This window comes from Pundamilia nyererei, unplaced genomic scaffold, assembly GCF_000239375.1.
Source record: "Pundamilia nyererei isolate P.nyererei 1_Seehausen unplaced genomic scaffold, PunNye1.0 scaffold00200, whole genome shotgun sequence".
In the NCBI taxonomy this organism is placed as follows: Eukaryota; Metazoa; Chordata; class Actinopteri; order Cichliformes; family Cichlidae; genus Pundamilia; species Pundamilia nyererei.
The window spans coordinates 609028-625852 of record NW_005187601.1 but is presented as its reverse complement, the minus strand read 5'-3'; the positions used below and the strand labels follow the sequence as shown (position 1 = coordinate 625852).

Here is a 16825-nt window from a genome sequence, read left to right as displayed (position 1 = left end):
AAACACAACCAGAGTTCATACATAAGGCACACGGGATTATAAGGGGCTCTGTCGACTTTCAGAAAAATCAAAGGATGATTTTAAGTGCGCCGTATTTTCCAAACAACACGGTAATAACGGCCCGCTAGCATGCGCTACCAAAAATAGTGCTTTGTTGTGTATCTGACGGACGAAAGCTAAACCAGTTCCACTTTCACCCTTCTCATTCTCCGTCGCCGCCATGCTCTTTCCGCCATGTGTAAACAAAGGCATGTGCGTTTTACCCATATTCTATCGCGGTATTTCATTTTCTTATCGTTGCCCAACGTTATACCGGTATTACCGTGAACGGTATGATATGGCCCAGCCCTAGCTGGGAGCATGTTGCAGTGGCCTGGGTCCACATGAAGTTTAATTCCCACCTCCAGCAGAACTTTGACATCATTCTGAAGAAGGCTGGGCAGACAGGTGCCTGCTCAAATCTGCTGCTGCAAGGTAAGTGTGAAGCGTAGAGCTGCTATTCCTCTATATTGAGAGGTGGTTTGGGCATCTGACCTGATGCTTTCTGGGTGAGGTGTTTTGTACATGTTCTACTTGGAGGAGGCCCTCAGGTCAACCCCGTACACAGTGGAGAGATTCTCAGCCGGCCTGAAAAAGTCTGTGTTCCTCTGGATAGGCTAGTGGACATGTCTGGGCTTTGATGGATTGGCTGAATGTACCAGTTTATCGATTTAGTTTTTGCTTTCTCTTATTGAATCTTTACAATACAAGTTCAACCTTAGTGCTCAGTTCACTCAATTTCATATCTTTTATCTACTTACTTTCTCGTGGAATGATGAGGGAACAGATGTCTGTAAATCCTAAACTGTTGATACAAGACTTTGGTTAAACACCTCGAGTTGAAGCTGAAAATCTTGAGTTTCATCTTGGTTGTTTGATTAAAAATCCCCTGTGCACACAGAGGCAAATTTGCCATTGTCCAAACACTCAACTGTAACTGTATTAGAATCAGATTAGAAGCAAATTCTGAATGAATGTTTGCAAATTCCACCTCTAAAGGTACAATTGTTAGTTTTAAATAGAGACTGACACGTGCTATTTATAAATGGTGGCCTCAGCTGGGCTGTCAGTGTGTTCTTGAGTAGCGTGCAGATATAGCTAAAAATGTAAACATTGTTCAGTTTTTGATAGAAAATCAAGCAAAAAAAGGGGATGTGGGTGCACAGATGGATACATTTTTCAAAGATTAAGTCTATGAGTAAGTTTTTCCAGTGTGCAGGACTCTGCATGGTGTTCCTTGATTTATAAGGACTGTGCTTAAATTATTCAATCCTATGAGTCATCACATAGATTGGGAAATGGAATATTGAGGCAGGCACAATTGGTCAAAACTGTTTTTAAAGCTGCTCTCTGACTTGGATCTTTCAGTGAGAAACATCAACTGTGTTAAATATTAAACAGTCAAGCCTTTCAATCCACAGTAAAGACAGGAATGTGTTTGATTTAGCAACCGCGCTACAGGAGAGTGCAAGCATTTCCTGCATTGTAAACCTTTGCTGTGCTTACACACACACACACACACACACACACACACACACACACACACACACACACACACACACACACACACACACACACATCTAAAGCTGCCAAAGTTCACTTTTTATTAACGTGTCCTAAAATATTACAGTTAAACCATCTGGTCTGATGACGTAACGAAGCACTGAACTGGAGTTAAAGTTCTTCTTTGTGTTTTCAGGCTGAGAAGGAGGCCTGTGAAGCCAAACTGTCCAAACTGCGTCTGCAGAACAAGGCCAAGGTGACGTCTCTGACGGCACAGCTCGAGGAGCTGAAGAAGCAGCAGGGGCCGAGCACACCAACACACGGCAAAAAGGTGGAGATGTGCACGCACATCCAGAACTGAAGGGCTAAACGTAGAAATGAATAAATACTAAACGTTTTCCAGCGATTCAGTGCACCATTGGCTTTATAAGCTCAGACACAGTCATGCCATGTGGATCCCATTTGAATCATGTTTCTGCTCTGTTTCCATTGGGGTTGTTAAAGTGCTTTCTTCATGTTTAGGGTTCATCGGAAGGAGGAGAGCAAGCCAGTCGAGGCAAGATTGTCCTGCTGAAGAAGAAGGTTGATGAACTAGAACAGCAGCTTGGACAAAGAGATGTGGAACTGGAAACCAAAGTAAAGCATACTTTGATTCTGATGCCTACCAGATAAAGGGAAATGAGATATTTCCCACTGATGTTACTTGGAGTATTGTTGGAACACACATATGTGCTAGTCTTGGCCTAACTAGCCTTACCCTGTGTCCCCACCACGTCCACTTAATTATTTGAAGTTATTTTTTTATAATTACATTTATCTTTCTTAATTTGAATTATAATCACAACAGAAGAACAGCAACGGCAGCTAATTTCAGCAGAGAACAAAGAAATGGCCGCAGGAAACGCAGCTCGTATCGACAGAGATGAATCCAGTACATTTATGGAAAAATGTCACCAGTTTACTCTACTTTTCCTGGCTCCACATTTTTTTCTTCATTTCTTCTTGTAGTTACAGAATAATCATCCTCTCCATGAATATGCGCACCCACAATGGTGCCACTGAGCAAACGGATGTATTCATTTCTTTTTCTGTTGTGACATATCCTGAGGTGTACGTAGGGCTGTGCGATATGACCAAAGTCTCATATCCCGATATAAGACATCTATCGTCCGATAACGATATAAATCACAGAAATGTAACATTTTCTGTAAATTCTGTGAATCTCGACTTGCGTGAAGTGTTTCCAGCTGCGCGTCATGTAGCTGGAGTCGAGTGTTTTAACCGATGCATGAAACGACACATTTTTAGATATAAGTTGTAACGGCGCCGTTTTCTTTGTGAGTATTTATTACACGGCGTGCTGCGGGGAAAAGCCTGTTCTAATGTTTGAGTCTAAGGTTTATTTTTTAGCACCTGGCGGCTCTTTGTTTGCTTCTCATCCGTAAATAATCTGCTCTTTCACGTGATTCAGTTTAAGTCTCAACAGGATCTTGAGCTTTATTGTGAAAGGTTTATGTGGAACATAAACAAGCGGACATGCGGTGGTTTTACCGTCGTTGTTGATAACGACAACGCATAAAAACAAACGCTTGTCCGTCCGTAGTGTGGTTATATTAAATATAAGAGAAAGAGAGAACTTTACTACAGTGACCATCAGAACCATGAAGAAATATTACCGTAAACAGTTTATTTTGCGACACCACGAAACAAACGATAGCGTAAAATGAAACGACAGACGTTTTTATATCGTCATCCATATATATCGTTATATCGAACAGCCCTAGGTGTACGCTTACACTTTGAAATCTAATTTTTCTGACCAATACTTTGTGTAGATGAAGGAGTTGGAGTCTCAGCGGCAGCGTGGTGAAGAAATGGACGCTATGCTGACAGAGAAGGACAAGAAACTGGCAGAAAAAGAGGCCTACATTGTCCACCTGCAAACAGCGCTGGCTGGAGATCAGCCCATCACACCTGCACCACCACAGAAGGTCATAAATGCTTTGAGCATGTAGAATCATCTCACTGCTTTTTTCTAAATATTGCACGTGTTAATAATAGGCAGACACAGTTAGAAAAGTAGAAGAAAATGGATTACAGCTGAGTCACAACAGGCGATGTCTTGCATTTTCTCAGAGATGTGGTCACTGTCACTCATGTGTTCTGTCCCCCCAGGCTGAGGACGGCGGGGCGATGCAGGAGCTGCAGTTGCTGGTACAGAGCTTGACTAAGAAAGTGGGGGAAGCAGAGGAGCGCTACAGTTTGCTGCAGGAGCAGACAGACAGCCTCAAAGACCTGCTGGCTACAGAGAAGGAGCAGTACAGCCAAAAGGAGAGCATGTACAAGCAGAATGTAGGTTTTCAAAGAGGACAATACAGCTTCTTTTGTAGAATTTAGCTGTCTCGGGTTCACAATGAGTCGTGTGCTTGTTTATAGATCCAGACCTTCAAAGACATCATCATTCAGAAGGACAGCCAGCTGATGGAGATCAACCAGATGCATGAACAGGAGCTCTTCAAGCTAGCAGCCAAGTCAGATGCCAGTGCAGACTTGGAGCAGGTAACACAGACAGTCAGGAGTTCATGCAACTAAAAGAAGTTGGAATTTTTGTGTTGTTTGTGAATCTGTGCTTTTCTTTTCAGCTTCTGAAGGCTCTAAAACAGAAGCTTCATGAGAAAGAGGAAGTGCTGCTGGGTAAAACTCAGGTCATTGATGTTCTCCAGGGAGAGGTGGACGGGAGAGATCAGCAGATAAAGGTTAGCAGACTCGCCGCTCCTGTTTGCGTCTCAATAAAGACGTTGGTGTTTTTCCTTGTTTTCTGTCAAAAAGATCAATTTCCATATTTAATAAATGTCTTTGAGCTTAAATGCAGCTTCAGACTGTTGTAAACACTCGTTTTCAGACCAGAGAAGAAATATCCCTAATGTTGCTTACATGTAGCGAGCTCAGGGGGAGGGGCTAAAGCTTGTTTCAGACAGACACTTTTCATTCAGCCTATAGAACATTCTCTATTGTTGTTTCGTAGACATTCTTCAACCTCTCTTGAAATAATGACACCTTGAAACTTATGTGGAACAAATACTTTGTCCACGCAGGAACTCTCAGAGCGGCTGCAGAGGCTACAAGTTGAGCGAGAGAGCCTTGAATCCAAAATGGAGGCAGAGAAGCATGTGATGCGAGCACAACTCCGTGACCTGATGGAGAAGCAGCAGGCAGAGGTGCAGCGAATGACCGAGCAGCATCAAGCACAGCTGGATCAAACCCAACAGGATCTCATGAGGCAGCTGGAGGACCTGAGGAGAGCCCAGGCAGCAGCACCACCTGCCAGTCAGGAGGCATCAGGAAGTGGAAATGTGCTCACAGATTCAGCTTCCATCCAGAGGATAGCTGAGCTGGAAGGTTGGTGCTTCATTTTGATGATTTATCTGAACTCCTTCAGAGGTCATTTTCCCATGTACATCCTGGGAATGTTTAGTTTGTTCACAAAATGCAGCAGAACATGAGGACATTTTCAAATTCTTTCAGTGCTTCAAACCTTTTCTTTTGTTATTTTTGCAGCACAAGCAAAGCAGAAAACAGATGAAGCCAGCAGATCAGAGGCCAAGTTCCTAAAAATGAAAGCTTGGTCTAAAAGTCGAATCAGACAGCTGGAGGAGGAACTGAAGAGAAGCCAGGTGAGGGTTTCAAGTTGTCCAAGTCGGATGAACAAAGCATTTTGTGCTTTTGTGCTGTGCTTATGGCAAAGATCCCAAATTCACTGCCAGTGCAGTAAAAGGGGAAAAAAACCCCAGTGGAAGACCGTCATGGCGTGACCTTCACAGAACAAGAAAAGTGAGGTCAGGCTGTATTGAATAAAGATGTCCAGATATCAGGTTTCAGGCTTGTACAACTCTGTTTTGGTCAAACATACATGAAACATAAAGAAATAAGGGCTGTTCAAAACGTTTGCACAGCACTGCTGAAGAAAATAACTCCTGCAGTCAAGAGAAGCCACTAATTGTTGAGCTATGAATGATAAAACCAGCAGTTATTCAAGTATAAATGTTACAATTGTATGCAATCTTTTTCAATAAAACATAGAAATGTAGATGTTTATGGTGTTCTATACTACAGCGCTCCCTCGTTTAGCGCGGGAGTTACGTTCTAAAAATAACCCGCGACAGGTAAAATACGCAAAGTCGCCAACTTTATGTTTTTTACAGTTATTATAGATGTTTTAAACCCCTCACTACACACTTTATACGCTTTTCTCAGACAGGCATTTTCACACTTTTCTCTCTTGTTTAAACACAAACTTCAAACCTTCATAGAAAAATAAGTCCAGTGTTATAGAACGAAACCAACAGCAGCTGCCTTTGACGGTCCAAAGCGTTTCGTCGAGATTGTTTTTGTTGGGGAGAAAACTTGCAAACAAAAAGTCCAGCACTTCAGAGCCACACTGCTGGCGATCAGAGATTTATGTAGATTTGACAAACTGAACGCGTTCTGTAAAGTACAGGAGACACAGCACGGAGGAGAGTGATTGACAGTGGTCTACAGCCAATCAGGACGCAGAACATAAAGCCCTGTAAAAAAATAAAATAAATTAAAAAATAATTAAAAACCATGGAAAATTGCACACAAAAATCCAGGAAACAGCGAGGCCGCGACAGGAGAACCAGCGAGGGACCGCTGTTTGTAGATTTAGAGTTCATTTCACAGTGTTAAATCATGTAACACTGTGTCTTACAGGATATGACACTGTTCTGAGTTGTAGGGAGAGAGATCGCTTTCTCTTTGGCGTTGTTAAAACGATACCTGTTTTTAGATTTGAGCTCGTTACTGCTCGCGCTGCTCGTCATGACCATAAAGCTGATGCAGCATCCGTCACGTTATCCGTTTTTCTTTTATATCAGCCGATCGTCTGCAGGACGCCGTTTTCAGTTTGTTATCCAGAGTGAAAATCGAAAACGCGTCAAAATGCTGAAAGTCCTTTGGTAAGCAAAGCTGCCAAGTAAACAGACACGTTTGACTCTATTTAGGCTGGAGTTGCTCCCCCAGACCTGACTGCCCTGCGGAGTCGCATCACTGCACTCGAGGAGGAGAGAGAAGAAAACCTCTGGAAGGTGGAGCAATACGAGGAGGTTAAAGCAAAAAACGGTAATAAAATTAAACTTTCCGGAAAACGCTTTAGGGAAATCCTCAGTTCAAAAATGAACATTATTTTTGTTCGATGTTATCGTTAGAAATGCTGGAGGCAAAGTTGGTGGTGTATGAGGAGCAACAGAGGACACTACAGGCAGACTTGGAGCAGTTCACCAAGAGGGCTGCCTCTCAGGTCTAGCACCCAAACGCTTTCTTAAACCTGCTGCTTTTGTTTTACATTTAATACTCACGGATGGTCTCTTATCCCTTTTTGCACCTGCTGAACGTAGGCAAGTGAATCAGGCAGCGCTGATGACACTCAGAGCCAGGTGCTGGAGTGGCAGGAGATGGTAGCTGAGGTGGTCAGTGCCAGAGACCGGGCCAGGGAGGAGAAGGCTGCCTTGTCCCTCCGTATCAGCCACATGGAGGAGGAAAGAGAGGGTAAGACTTTTACTGGAGGATGAGTCAAACTCATTTAGATCAAATTAGCTAATGGTGGTGGGATCAGTTATAGCTAGGAGGTAGAAGCAGGGTGAACATCAGAGTCACAGTTAATCTGCTCAGAAATCCTCAGCCAGTGTGAAATAACGACACACGTCTGCTGACATTCATATATGTGAGGAACCTAAAAACAAAACTTTTTCATAAATGCAAGAAAAGACTCGCAGTACTTAATACGACAGTAGTAAAACCTGTTCTTTAATACTTTAAAGTTGTTCTGTATTTCTGTTCCTCAAAATTCGACTTTAATTATTTAGTCATTCTTAAACCCGTTAGTATATCAGAGTACACATCCTCTGTTAGCATCTAAAGAGGAACTTGGTGTTACTATAAAACACAAACTCTGTTGTCTACATTTTTGGCATTTTGTTTGTTAACACAAATGTGGATCACGGGGTTCTGTCAGAGTCAAGTTACTTTAGTGGTAGCTGTGGTTTTGGGGAAACTTTAGTTCAGTTCTGGCATTACTGTGCCTCCGATCTCCATTAACACTCTGGGGTCGATGGATGTGCCGGTGCGTCAAAATCACATGACCAATTTAAGACGACACAGCAACAAGATGCAGCGACCCACAGTCTCCATTTCCACTTGGGTCGAAAGTGCAGACTTAGAACTATACACCAGTTTTTAAATTGTGGTGATAGGGCACGTAAAACCAGAGTTAAGATAAAAAATACACGCAATGTTTTTTCTGAATAAAACAGTGTTTACTGCAGAAAGAACGGTAAAAATGTCATTTTCTAAGGAGAGTGCTAGCAAATAGGGGTGCAACGATACACAAAATTCACGGTTTGGTTCGATACTTTGGTGTCACGGTTCGATATTTTTTCGATACAAAAAATGTTCATGCTTTTTTAATTTGTCATTTATTAAAATTATAAATATATATTTTAACTCAAAAGTACAGTTTTTAAATTTAATGTTGCTGAAACAACAAAATAATAAAAAAAATTAATCTATCTGATCGAGAAATCACTCTTTGGAAAAGAGAGTTTATTACAGAGAAATGTCTCTTTCCAAAATAAAAGCTGTACTATAGCTTCTTCTGGGCTATATTCTCAGCAGCATATTAAACATATCAGGTCCCCATAAGGAGAATCCTGTGCTAACGGCTGTCTAAATGACTCGGGTAACGTTTGTAGCATGCTGCTTGTTGGTTTTGTCTGCTTCCACTTGTCTTTGCACTAGGATGATGTAAGTGTGCAGTCATATTCGTTGTGTTCCCACTAGTGCTTTCAGGTTAATCTCGTTGAAATGACCTTAACGCCACAACACGGCAAATCTCCGTTAACGAGCTACCGCAGATCGCCCCGTGCGTGGGGCTTGACGGCCAACACGTTAATGAGCTAACTGCGCTAACACACTAGTTCCCACCCATGTAATTGAGCATTGCATGGCACATCCAACATACTGTTTTACTTTAGTCCATGACGCGCTTACCTTCAGGGTCATACGTCACATGAAGACCAAAATAGTTCCAAACGCCAGATCTGAATGAGGGTGGGGGAGGTTCAATTTGCCATGTTGCAAGGAGAGCTTAACTTCTGTCTCGCTAGCTTGCCCTGCGCTCAGTGAATCTGCACTCGACTACTCCGCCTAGCCTGCACTGTCGAACACAGATTCACTGAGCGCTCAACACAGACAGCATCGTCAGAAGGAAAGTTGATAAAATAAATTAAAAATGTTGTATTGTTCGATACATATGCGTACCGAACCGAAAGCACTGTATCGAACGGTTCAATATCGATACGAGTATCGTTGCACCCCTACTAGCAAACACTCTCTGCTTGCGAGCAAAATTAAAAAATAAATAAATAAAAACACCCCTTTTCTATTGGTGTTAAAGTGTACCATGTTGACCAATCAAAAAACTTATATGGCAGCATGTGGCACTTGGTTGTTTAGGAAGAGGGGGAAGTTTTAGGAGTGACACCGGCGAGAGAGAGAGCGACTTTTCACATATGAGAGATTTGTGATGTTTAGTGTGTTCGGAGGCTATAGTTAGTGTGTAGTGTAGTCGTTGTTTTGTTTTGTGTGTCAGTTCTACTAGTGAATGTCACAGTTGCTCCAAAAAAGCCTCCAAAGGTAGATTGCTGAAAAGAATGATGCCAAACAGGCAAGATAAACCGTGTTTAAAGGTGAAATACAGACGTAAAATCAAAAGTAGTCAAAAACAGCCAGTTATACCCTGGACCCCAGAGGGTTAATGTTTGATCAACTCTGAGTCAACTTCAGTCTGGAGAGGACTGGACTAAATGGAATCATTTCAAATATATTTCACACACTTTGTTTTTCTCATAGAGCTAGCTTGTTTTACCATTTTCGTCATGTGTTGTTTGACTGAACAGTACTTTGTTTTCTTCATTTTTCCCCATCCTCACTGTTGTCATTGGCGAGATTTGGTTTACTCTGTGCTGCCTCCCATCTCATGGACCTCCACCCCCTCCCCACTCTCCCTGTCCAGCCCCTGCTCCAGGGATGGGAGCAGCCACGCAGAACAGTTTCCCATCAGTTTTGTGCATGCAGGCTCCTCCAAACCTCCAGTGCAGCTCGTGCACACTGTACTGCCTGGAGTTTCCCTGAATTTTGCATTTGCTGGTGGAAACGACAGGCAGTACAGTGTCATGCTGCACGTTCGAGTCTGCTGTTTAGTTTAGTCTCTTCCTTTCTCTGTCCCGTGTTGTTCTTTTCCATTCTTTACCCTTTTGTTTTCTTCTGTCTTTCTGTTTCTTCTTCTCAACTTTTGATTTCTGGTGTGCTAAGATATCTGAAATCACCAACAATAATGAACTGGTCTCAAATATAATTAAAGAAAATTGCTGCTCTATTGTGGTGGGATGGTAGGTTTGCACTAACCCTATTAAAAAGACTAATGCATATAACCTCATCAGAGCTACAAGGCTGACACCAGAGCCTATCCTCCATACAGACAGACACACCTGGCTTAGTAGAGCTATGCACAAGTGCCCTCAGATACTCCGTCATTGTGTAGGTATTTGTGCTTTTCAATTTGGGGATTTGGATATTTGTTTTGTTTTTGTTTTCTGTTTGTTTGTTCTTGTTTTTAAATGTGAAAATATGCATGCCACCTCTGCTTCAGATGGCACATTTCATACTCAGAAATGTGAAACATCTGTGAAACATCTGTATTACTGCTCAGCAACATAGTCCCACTCAGCTTGTCAGAGACAGACATAGCAGGTATTATCTTTAAGTGAGTGATCCTAATATGTTAGTTAGCTTTTAAAATATGCACAAGCCTCATCATTACAGGCTGGATTTTTGTCAGCAATAAGAATCAAGCTTCAGTTAAGCTCATTATTGTAAATCTGGAAACGTTTATTACAAAACGTATCAGGGTTTTTTTTTTTTGGTTTTAACACGGGAGTATATTTTTTTAATGCAGTTTTATCACATGATACTGCTGTTATAAAATCCAAAGCGCTGCTTGAATAATTAGAATGTTATCACAGTGGTAAACATGCAAATGAGAGTCTTCTTTAATCCTAGTTAGATGAAGCCAACATCATACTCAAAGAAAAATGGCTGATGGTCTCTTACGTACTAATTGTTCCTCCTGATTTTGATTAGTGGTGTCACAGCGTATTAGGTTCATGAATCAATCAAGTGGAGTTGACAATAATGACGTGATCTCAAATAATAAGGGTCAACCTCATAAATCCATAAAAACCCTGCAAAAAAGGTAATTTGAGTTTTGTCCACTTCACTGACATTTCATCCATGTGTGACAGAAAACCAAAATCAATTTTAGGAAAACAATTTGTGCTTTTTCATACTGAGTTTAAAGAGAGTTCATCTGAGTCTTGCTCACTGGTGTAATGTTGGTCATTTTATTCAGATTCAGAAGTTACTATTGAAGCATGCGCTCTAACTCATGATGAGCTGCAAATACTCCTTTGTCAGTGGGTCTTCTGTGATTTGCTGTGATGTTGGTTTCATATTCATGTATTTGAATTAAGAAGTATCAAACTTGATGCTTATTAGCGGCTACAGGGTGAGATCGTTAAGTTCCATGAATTAACTCATTAATGTGAAAAGGTCTTACCAGATTTCAAATTGGCCAATCTCCCATTAAAGACGATCTTCAAGTTGATTTTCTATATACTTGCACATATCAGCTCACCAGTGCAGATTAAAGTCTGCTGCAGACGTTAGTCAGTACTGTGTGGGTCAATGATGCTGTTAAAACGTTGGATTATAATGCACAATGATTTTGACAGCAAAGAGGTCCTTTGCTGTGAAATATTAGGGAGTTAAGTTCACTTTTTAAAAAATCCTACCTAGCATTTTTACATCGATAGCTCTCTGTGTAGATGACTATTTAACATCATGCATTAAATGATGAATTTGATGTTTTTCACAGCTTTTCACTAGAAACAAAGCCGACCTGAGACCAGCTGATTTTTAGTAATAAGACTTCACAGCACTATTTTGACTTGATGCATAATCATGCACAATGCTCACGTTTCTGCTGAACTTGCATGTGCTTTACTGTAATCTGCTCTGCTGTAGTCAGTGTGGGTGAAATGCCCAGCATGTGGCAGACTGGCTCTATTCTGCTGCAGAGGGTCATGATTGTTTTGGCTACGCTGTTAAAATTAGGTTGATACATTTTTGTTTAAATCTGCTTGTGCACTGAACCCACACTGACCGCGGTTAACACACAGAACTCCTTTCCTTTTCCTGCCCCACCCTTTGCTACGAGCTGCCCCCCTTTTTCCTCCCAACGTGTCAAAAATTGACCTGTCGTCACAAAACAGATGGGAACATGTTTAGTTGTAATCATTTTGACGTTGCCCTTCTTGAATCCTTTGCTGCTAAATGAAAATACAAGTCAAAGCACCATCAGAGTCCCCTCAGATATGCACCTGCCTGGTGTTTCTGTCTGCTCTTCATTTCGAAGACACAGATGATGAAGCACTCGCTTTGAATGTGACTCATAAAGATGGGTTTTCTCCTTCCTCCCTGTTTCCCACTTGTTTAAATGTGTGTTTCTTTGCTATGCAAATTAGGTGTGCATGGCTCTGACCAGAATGCTGCTTTTGAAGTGTTTCTCAGGTTCACTACCTTATGCAAATACACAAGTGCATAAACACCTGGAGTAACTTTCCATTTCTCCATCCTCAGTTCTTGTCATTGCTGTACTTCTCTTGCAGTCTTACTGTCGCTCTCGTTGCCTATACTATTGGATTAAACTGTTTTTTTGTCACAGAGTATGTTTGTGGTGTTGAAAGTTTCTCACCAAACCACCAGCATCATTCATGCCATCATACTTCTTGTCAACTCTCCATCTCTGTCATCCTGTCTTCAAAAACATTATCCTGTTCCACACTATGATAATTCTGTCTAGTCCACTTTAAACTCACTTCCCATCCGTAAATACACCCTCAATGCAACCCATCATTCCCCTTTCCCTGTGGCACAAAACTGATTGAGGATGACTGGTTCTTTCCTGGCTGCTCCGATCCAGCACTGGTCACTCGGCAGCAGGAGTTGGAGGAGGAGTTGGCTCAAGCTCGGGGGCTCGATCAGCACAGGGCCAAGAAGCTGGCGCTTCCATCCCAGCGAAGTCTGCAGGTAGGCGGCTCTTATTATAGACGTTTCTGTGGCTGTATCATGGTTATACCAGCACAGCCTCAGACATTTGCTGAAGAATGAGCGGGGCTAACTGTACAGCTTAATATCAACCAGTCTGCAGTTATTTTCAGAAGCTGAGTCTTGCAACATTTTCTTTATGAAATAAATCCTGTTCAGATCAAATCCTGCAGCTCAGGGCAGACCTTCTAGAAAAAACGGTTTCACAACAGCCTTTTTAAAATCCTTTTTGCGATTGTTATTTTGAAGTGTTTTTCATGTTAACATTAATACAAGGTTTTACAGGGAGCTGAACACTACATGCATGGAATCATCAGCAAAATGAGCGTTATCCTTTAGAAAGGCAAACAAAAATAATCGTTTTAGTTTATTTAACTGCAATTAAACACCAAAAGATATTCACTGGTCTGAGTTTCATTGAGAATAGCATAATCTCCCCTTTTCACCCAGTTTCTTCACATTTTGCTCTTGATGTCAGTGAGAGCAGGTATCCCTAATGTGAGCAGCACACAGAGCTCAGCAATAAGCCGGAGGAGAGGAAAAGGAGCTAAAATAAATAATTGAGGGTAACAAGGTCTGCTGTAAATACGGATCAGTTTTTCAACTATGGATTGTGCTTGACTACTCTAGTCTCTACTAGTGTCTAAAAATGTATATATAGTTAAAAAAATGGATGGATGGACCAGTTTTCTATTTTTGGTTAATAACAGAGAACAGGAAGCTTACTTTATTCAAAGAGGAAGAATAATCTCGCTACCTGCCTGCTTGATCTTGTTTGCGTCGTACACAGTAGACTTGCAAAAACAGTTTGCCTTTTTTTTCTAAATGCTTAAAATCTAATCCCCTGCTACAACAAACTTTTGCACTGGCAGGAGGACTTTGAGCTCCACGGGCAGGCCCCGTTTCAGGATCCTCGAAGTATCTCAGAGAGTACCACTCCAATGGAAGGGGAGAACATGGGAGGTTGGTGGCCCGAGTACAGTACTCCTGACACAGGTGTGAGACCCGCTGGACAGTTTCCACTGGCATGCACACAGTCACCTGCACATTACTTTGGGAGGCCTGAGCTGTCTTTGTGTTTTCACCATGACTTAGTTTATTAAGCACTGGATTGTTGGTGCTGGTTGGTTTATTCTGTTTGTCGTCTAACCTCCGACTGCTGTGACTGTAGGAACAGGGATTAGCTTGCTTTTATTTCTGCTTACACAGAAAGCTACAGTTAAGTTCATTCCCGCCTTATGAAAAAAACCTGACATTGAGCACCTTCACTTTTATATTTTGCTTCTCATTCATGTGACTCAGTTTCCAGTGTTTTGGGGACATGTGCATGCTGGTTGAGCTGGCTAGTGTTTGTGTCTTAATGAACTGATTGTGACATGATATAAATGTAGGTGGCAAGATGCTTTCCATCTGTGGTAAGTTTTATTTTTATATTTTGGTCGTGTGCATGATCACCTCCTTTTCTTTAATTCTTCTCCATCCTGTCTTCTGCACGGTTGCTGTCATAAAACCAAAAAATACACCAGCATTTGGGGGGGGAAAAGATCACCCAAAAGTAAAAGCACTATGATGAAGATTAGAATTAATGACTGAGGACTTTTGGAAAACTGACTGGTGTCTTTTTTGGTTGTTTGTGGATAAGCACTGAAATTCTATTTGAAATTCTATTTCACACCCTGCCTCATAATCAGTAAATGAAGTTGTCAGTGAATTATTCTATACTCTTAGGAGATGCAGTTTTCTTAAATTTAAAATTTTGGATTTCTGGATTCTTCTTTTTTATAAGAAGAAAATCCTCCTTTTTCCAATGGATGCACCAATCTAACTGTTTCCAGTTCTCACATGGTACGGACCCCTGGGCTGATAGTACTGATCTGATGCCAGTATTTAATGAAGCTGTACTCGTTACTGTTTGTGTAGACCCTAGTGCGCGCCTGTGCTCATTTGCAGGAACTTTTTCACTATTTGGAATTTCTCAGCAACAGATTTGTTAACCTTGCATAGACTGGCAACTTGGGGCGACCGTGGCTCAGGGGGTTGGGAAGCGTATCTGTAACTGGAAGGTTGCCGGTTCGATCCCCGGGCTCTCTGTCCTGGTCGTTGTGTCCTTGGGCAAGACACTTTACCTTACTGCCTACTGGTGTTGGCCAGAGGGGCCGATGGCGCGATATGGCAGCCTCGCTTCTGTCAGTCTGCCCCAGGGCAGCTGTGGCTACAACTGTAGCTGCCTCCACCAGTGTGTGAATGTGAGAGTGAATGAATAGTGGCATTGTATTATTATTATTATTATTATTATTAACCTGTCAGGGATGCTTCCTGCCTCTGCAATCAGCCCTTTGCTAGAGAGACCCAGTTCAGCTTGATGTTTGGTCAAGATCAGATATATTGGTCTGGGGCATCCCTTCTTTTTCCCAGCTTTCCCACTAAAGCAGAGTTTTTAAATTTAGTTAGCAACGATGGGTTAGGCTTTGAATTGTTTCAAATATTTGATCAGAAATTTTAAAAAGGAAAAAATAAGTGAATGAAAACAGTATTTCTATAAATGTCAAAAATGCATTGATTAAAATATTGCATTTCCTTTTAGAGTTTGCTCTGCTGCTAAAATTAGAGCGGTGGAATTTACCCTGTGAATCATTACAGCTAACTGTACCTTACCAGCCTGTTTTTGTATACCTAGTGTTTATTCTCCCTCCTATTGATTCCAGATGGCCTGCGGTCTGTTGTGGAGGAGCTGGAGCTGGAAAGAAACCAACTACAGGAGCAGATACTGAGCCTGGAGGAGCGCTGCCAGGACCTGGAGGATCGACTGCAGCTGCAGGCCCGTATAGAGGCATTACAGGTAACTCCGTCCAACAACACACCATATGTGCTATCCCAGGGTTAACTGACAGCAGCATTTGTATAACATACCAACTGTTGAGTAAACGATGAGTGAACTGCATGGAATGGGATTTTGTAACAAAACCTTCTAACACAGGTGACGTTTGATGTAGATGAAGATGAGCAGCCAAATTGGGTCTCTCAGGTGTGTTGGGTCACTCATGTCTGTGTGCGTTAGAGAGCACCTCTGGTGGTGATGGCTAATGGTGTGGTGTGCTTATTTAACCTTGGATACGTTTGTCAAGTAACGTTCAAAGCACAAAGCTCACAGATTGTCTGTATTCACACTGCTGATCTTTTGACATTTACAAAGTTCCTTTGCATCACGTGCGTGGTCCACACAAATAGATGACTGATGATAGCAGTAACAGATTTCATGTTCTGTTGTTTTCAGCAGGTCTGCTGTCATCCACGTTTGTGTGCAGTGCAGATGTCTTCATCCAGTGACGATCTTTGTGTTATTTATTGATGTTTGGTTTTCTACCGCTGCAGAACGAGTCAGACAAACTGCAGAGCCAACTTGCAAGTGTCAGAAGTCAACAAAGCAGAGAGGCAGAGAAGCATCAGCTGCTGGTTAACAGTCTCAATGAACAGCTCAAAGGGTAAGTTAACTATTCAAACCATAACCCTTCACTGTGATTACAGTGCTACATCGAAATTCTTCATCTGTTCATTGACCAAGAAATGTTTACTTATGTTTATTTGACATGCAAAAGGAACTGAAGTGTTCATCTGACTGTATGTGATATGTGCTGTAATTGTTAGAAGTAAACAATATTGTTTGACCGATGGCCCTTAATATAAAGACTTCGGACTTTACGTTTCCCAATTTTTGCTTTAAGTTATTTTGTTATTTACATAATAATGTAAATAACCTAATAATTATCCTTATTGCTGTTTTAGAGGAGCGGTGCTTCAAAGGATAGCTGCAGATTTCTGTCAGAATCTGCAGATTATACAGTACAAATAAAATGTTCACGTTGTCTTCCCAGCAGTTTCACCATATGGCCAGGAAGCGTTCGCGATGTCTTCTCCGGTGCTGATAATTAGTGTGTCTTCTGTCGGTGACGTAAAAGACGGATTTAATGCGACCTGACCGTTCACACAGCAGTCGCTTTCTAAAACATCGGATATGTATCGGATTCAGTACCACATACGAAAG

The 16825-nt window shown here is 41.7% G+C and overlaps 1 protein-coding gene across 3 annotated transcripts in view; it reads left to right on the top strand.

The window, feature by feature from the left end:
* LOC102208465 (golgin subfamily B member 1) overlaps nucleotides 1-16825 on the top strand; it is a 39759-nt gene that overhangs the window by 5799 nt on the left and 17135 nt on the right. For all 3 annotated transcript variants that reach the window (XM_013914488.1, XM_013914487.1, XM_013914486.1), the window contains exons 4-18: nucleotides 1739-1873; nucleotides 2065-2178; nucleotides 3378-3533; nucleotides 3718-3894; nucleotides 3979-4101; nucleotides 4185-4298; nucleotides 4638-4941; nucleotides 5101-5216; nucleotides 6564-6681; nucleotides 6768-6859; nucleotides 6957-7107; nucleotides 12659-12765; nucleotides 13656-13779; nucleotides 15489-15622; nucleotides 16156-16265. In XM_013914488.1, the coding sequence (XP_013769942.1) occupies nucleotides 1739-1873; nucleotides 2065-2178; nucleotides 3378-3533; nucleotides 3718-3894; nucleotides 3979-4101; nucleotides 4185-4298; nucleotides 4638-4941; nucleotides 5101-5216; nucleotides 6564-6681; nucleotides 6768-6859; nucleotides 6957-7107; nucleotides 12659-12765; nucleotides 13656-13779; nucleotides 15489-15622; nucleotides 16156-16265 (2075 nt within the window). The remainder of the gene's footprint in view (nucleotides 1-1738; nucleotides 1874-2064; nucleotides 2179-3377; nucleotides 3534-3717; nucleotides 3895-3978; nucleotides 4102-4184; nucleotides 4299-4637; nucleotides 4942-5100; nucleotides 5217-6563; nucleotides 6682-6767; nucleotides 6860-6956; nucleotides 7108-12658; nucleotides 12766-13655; nucleotides 13780-15488; nucleotides 15623-16155; nucleotides 16266-16825) is intronic.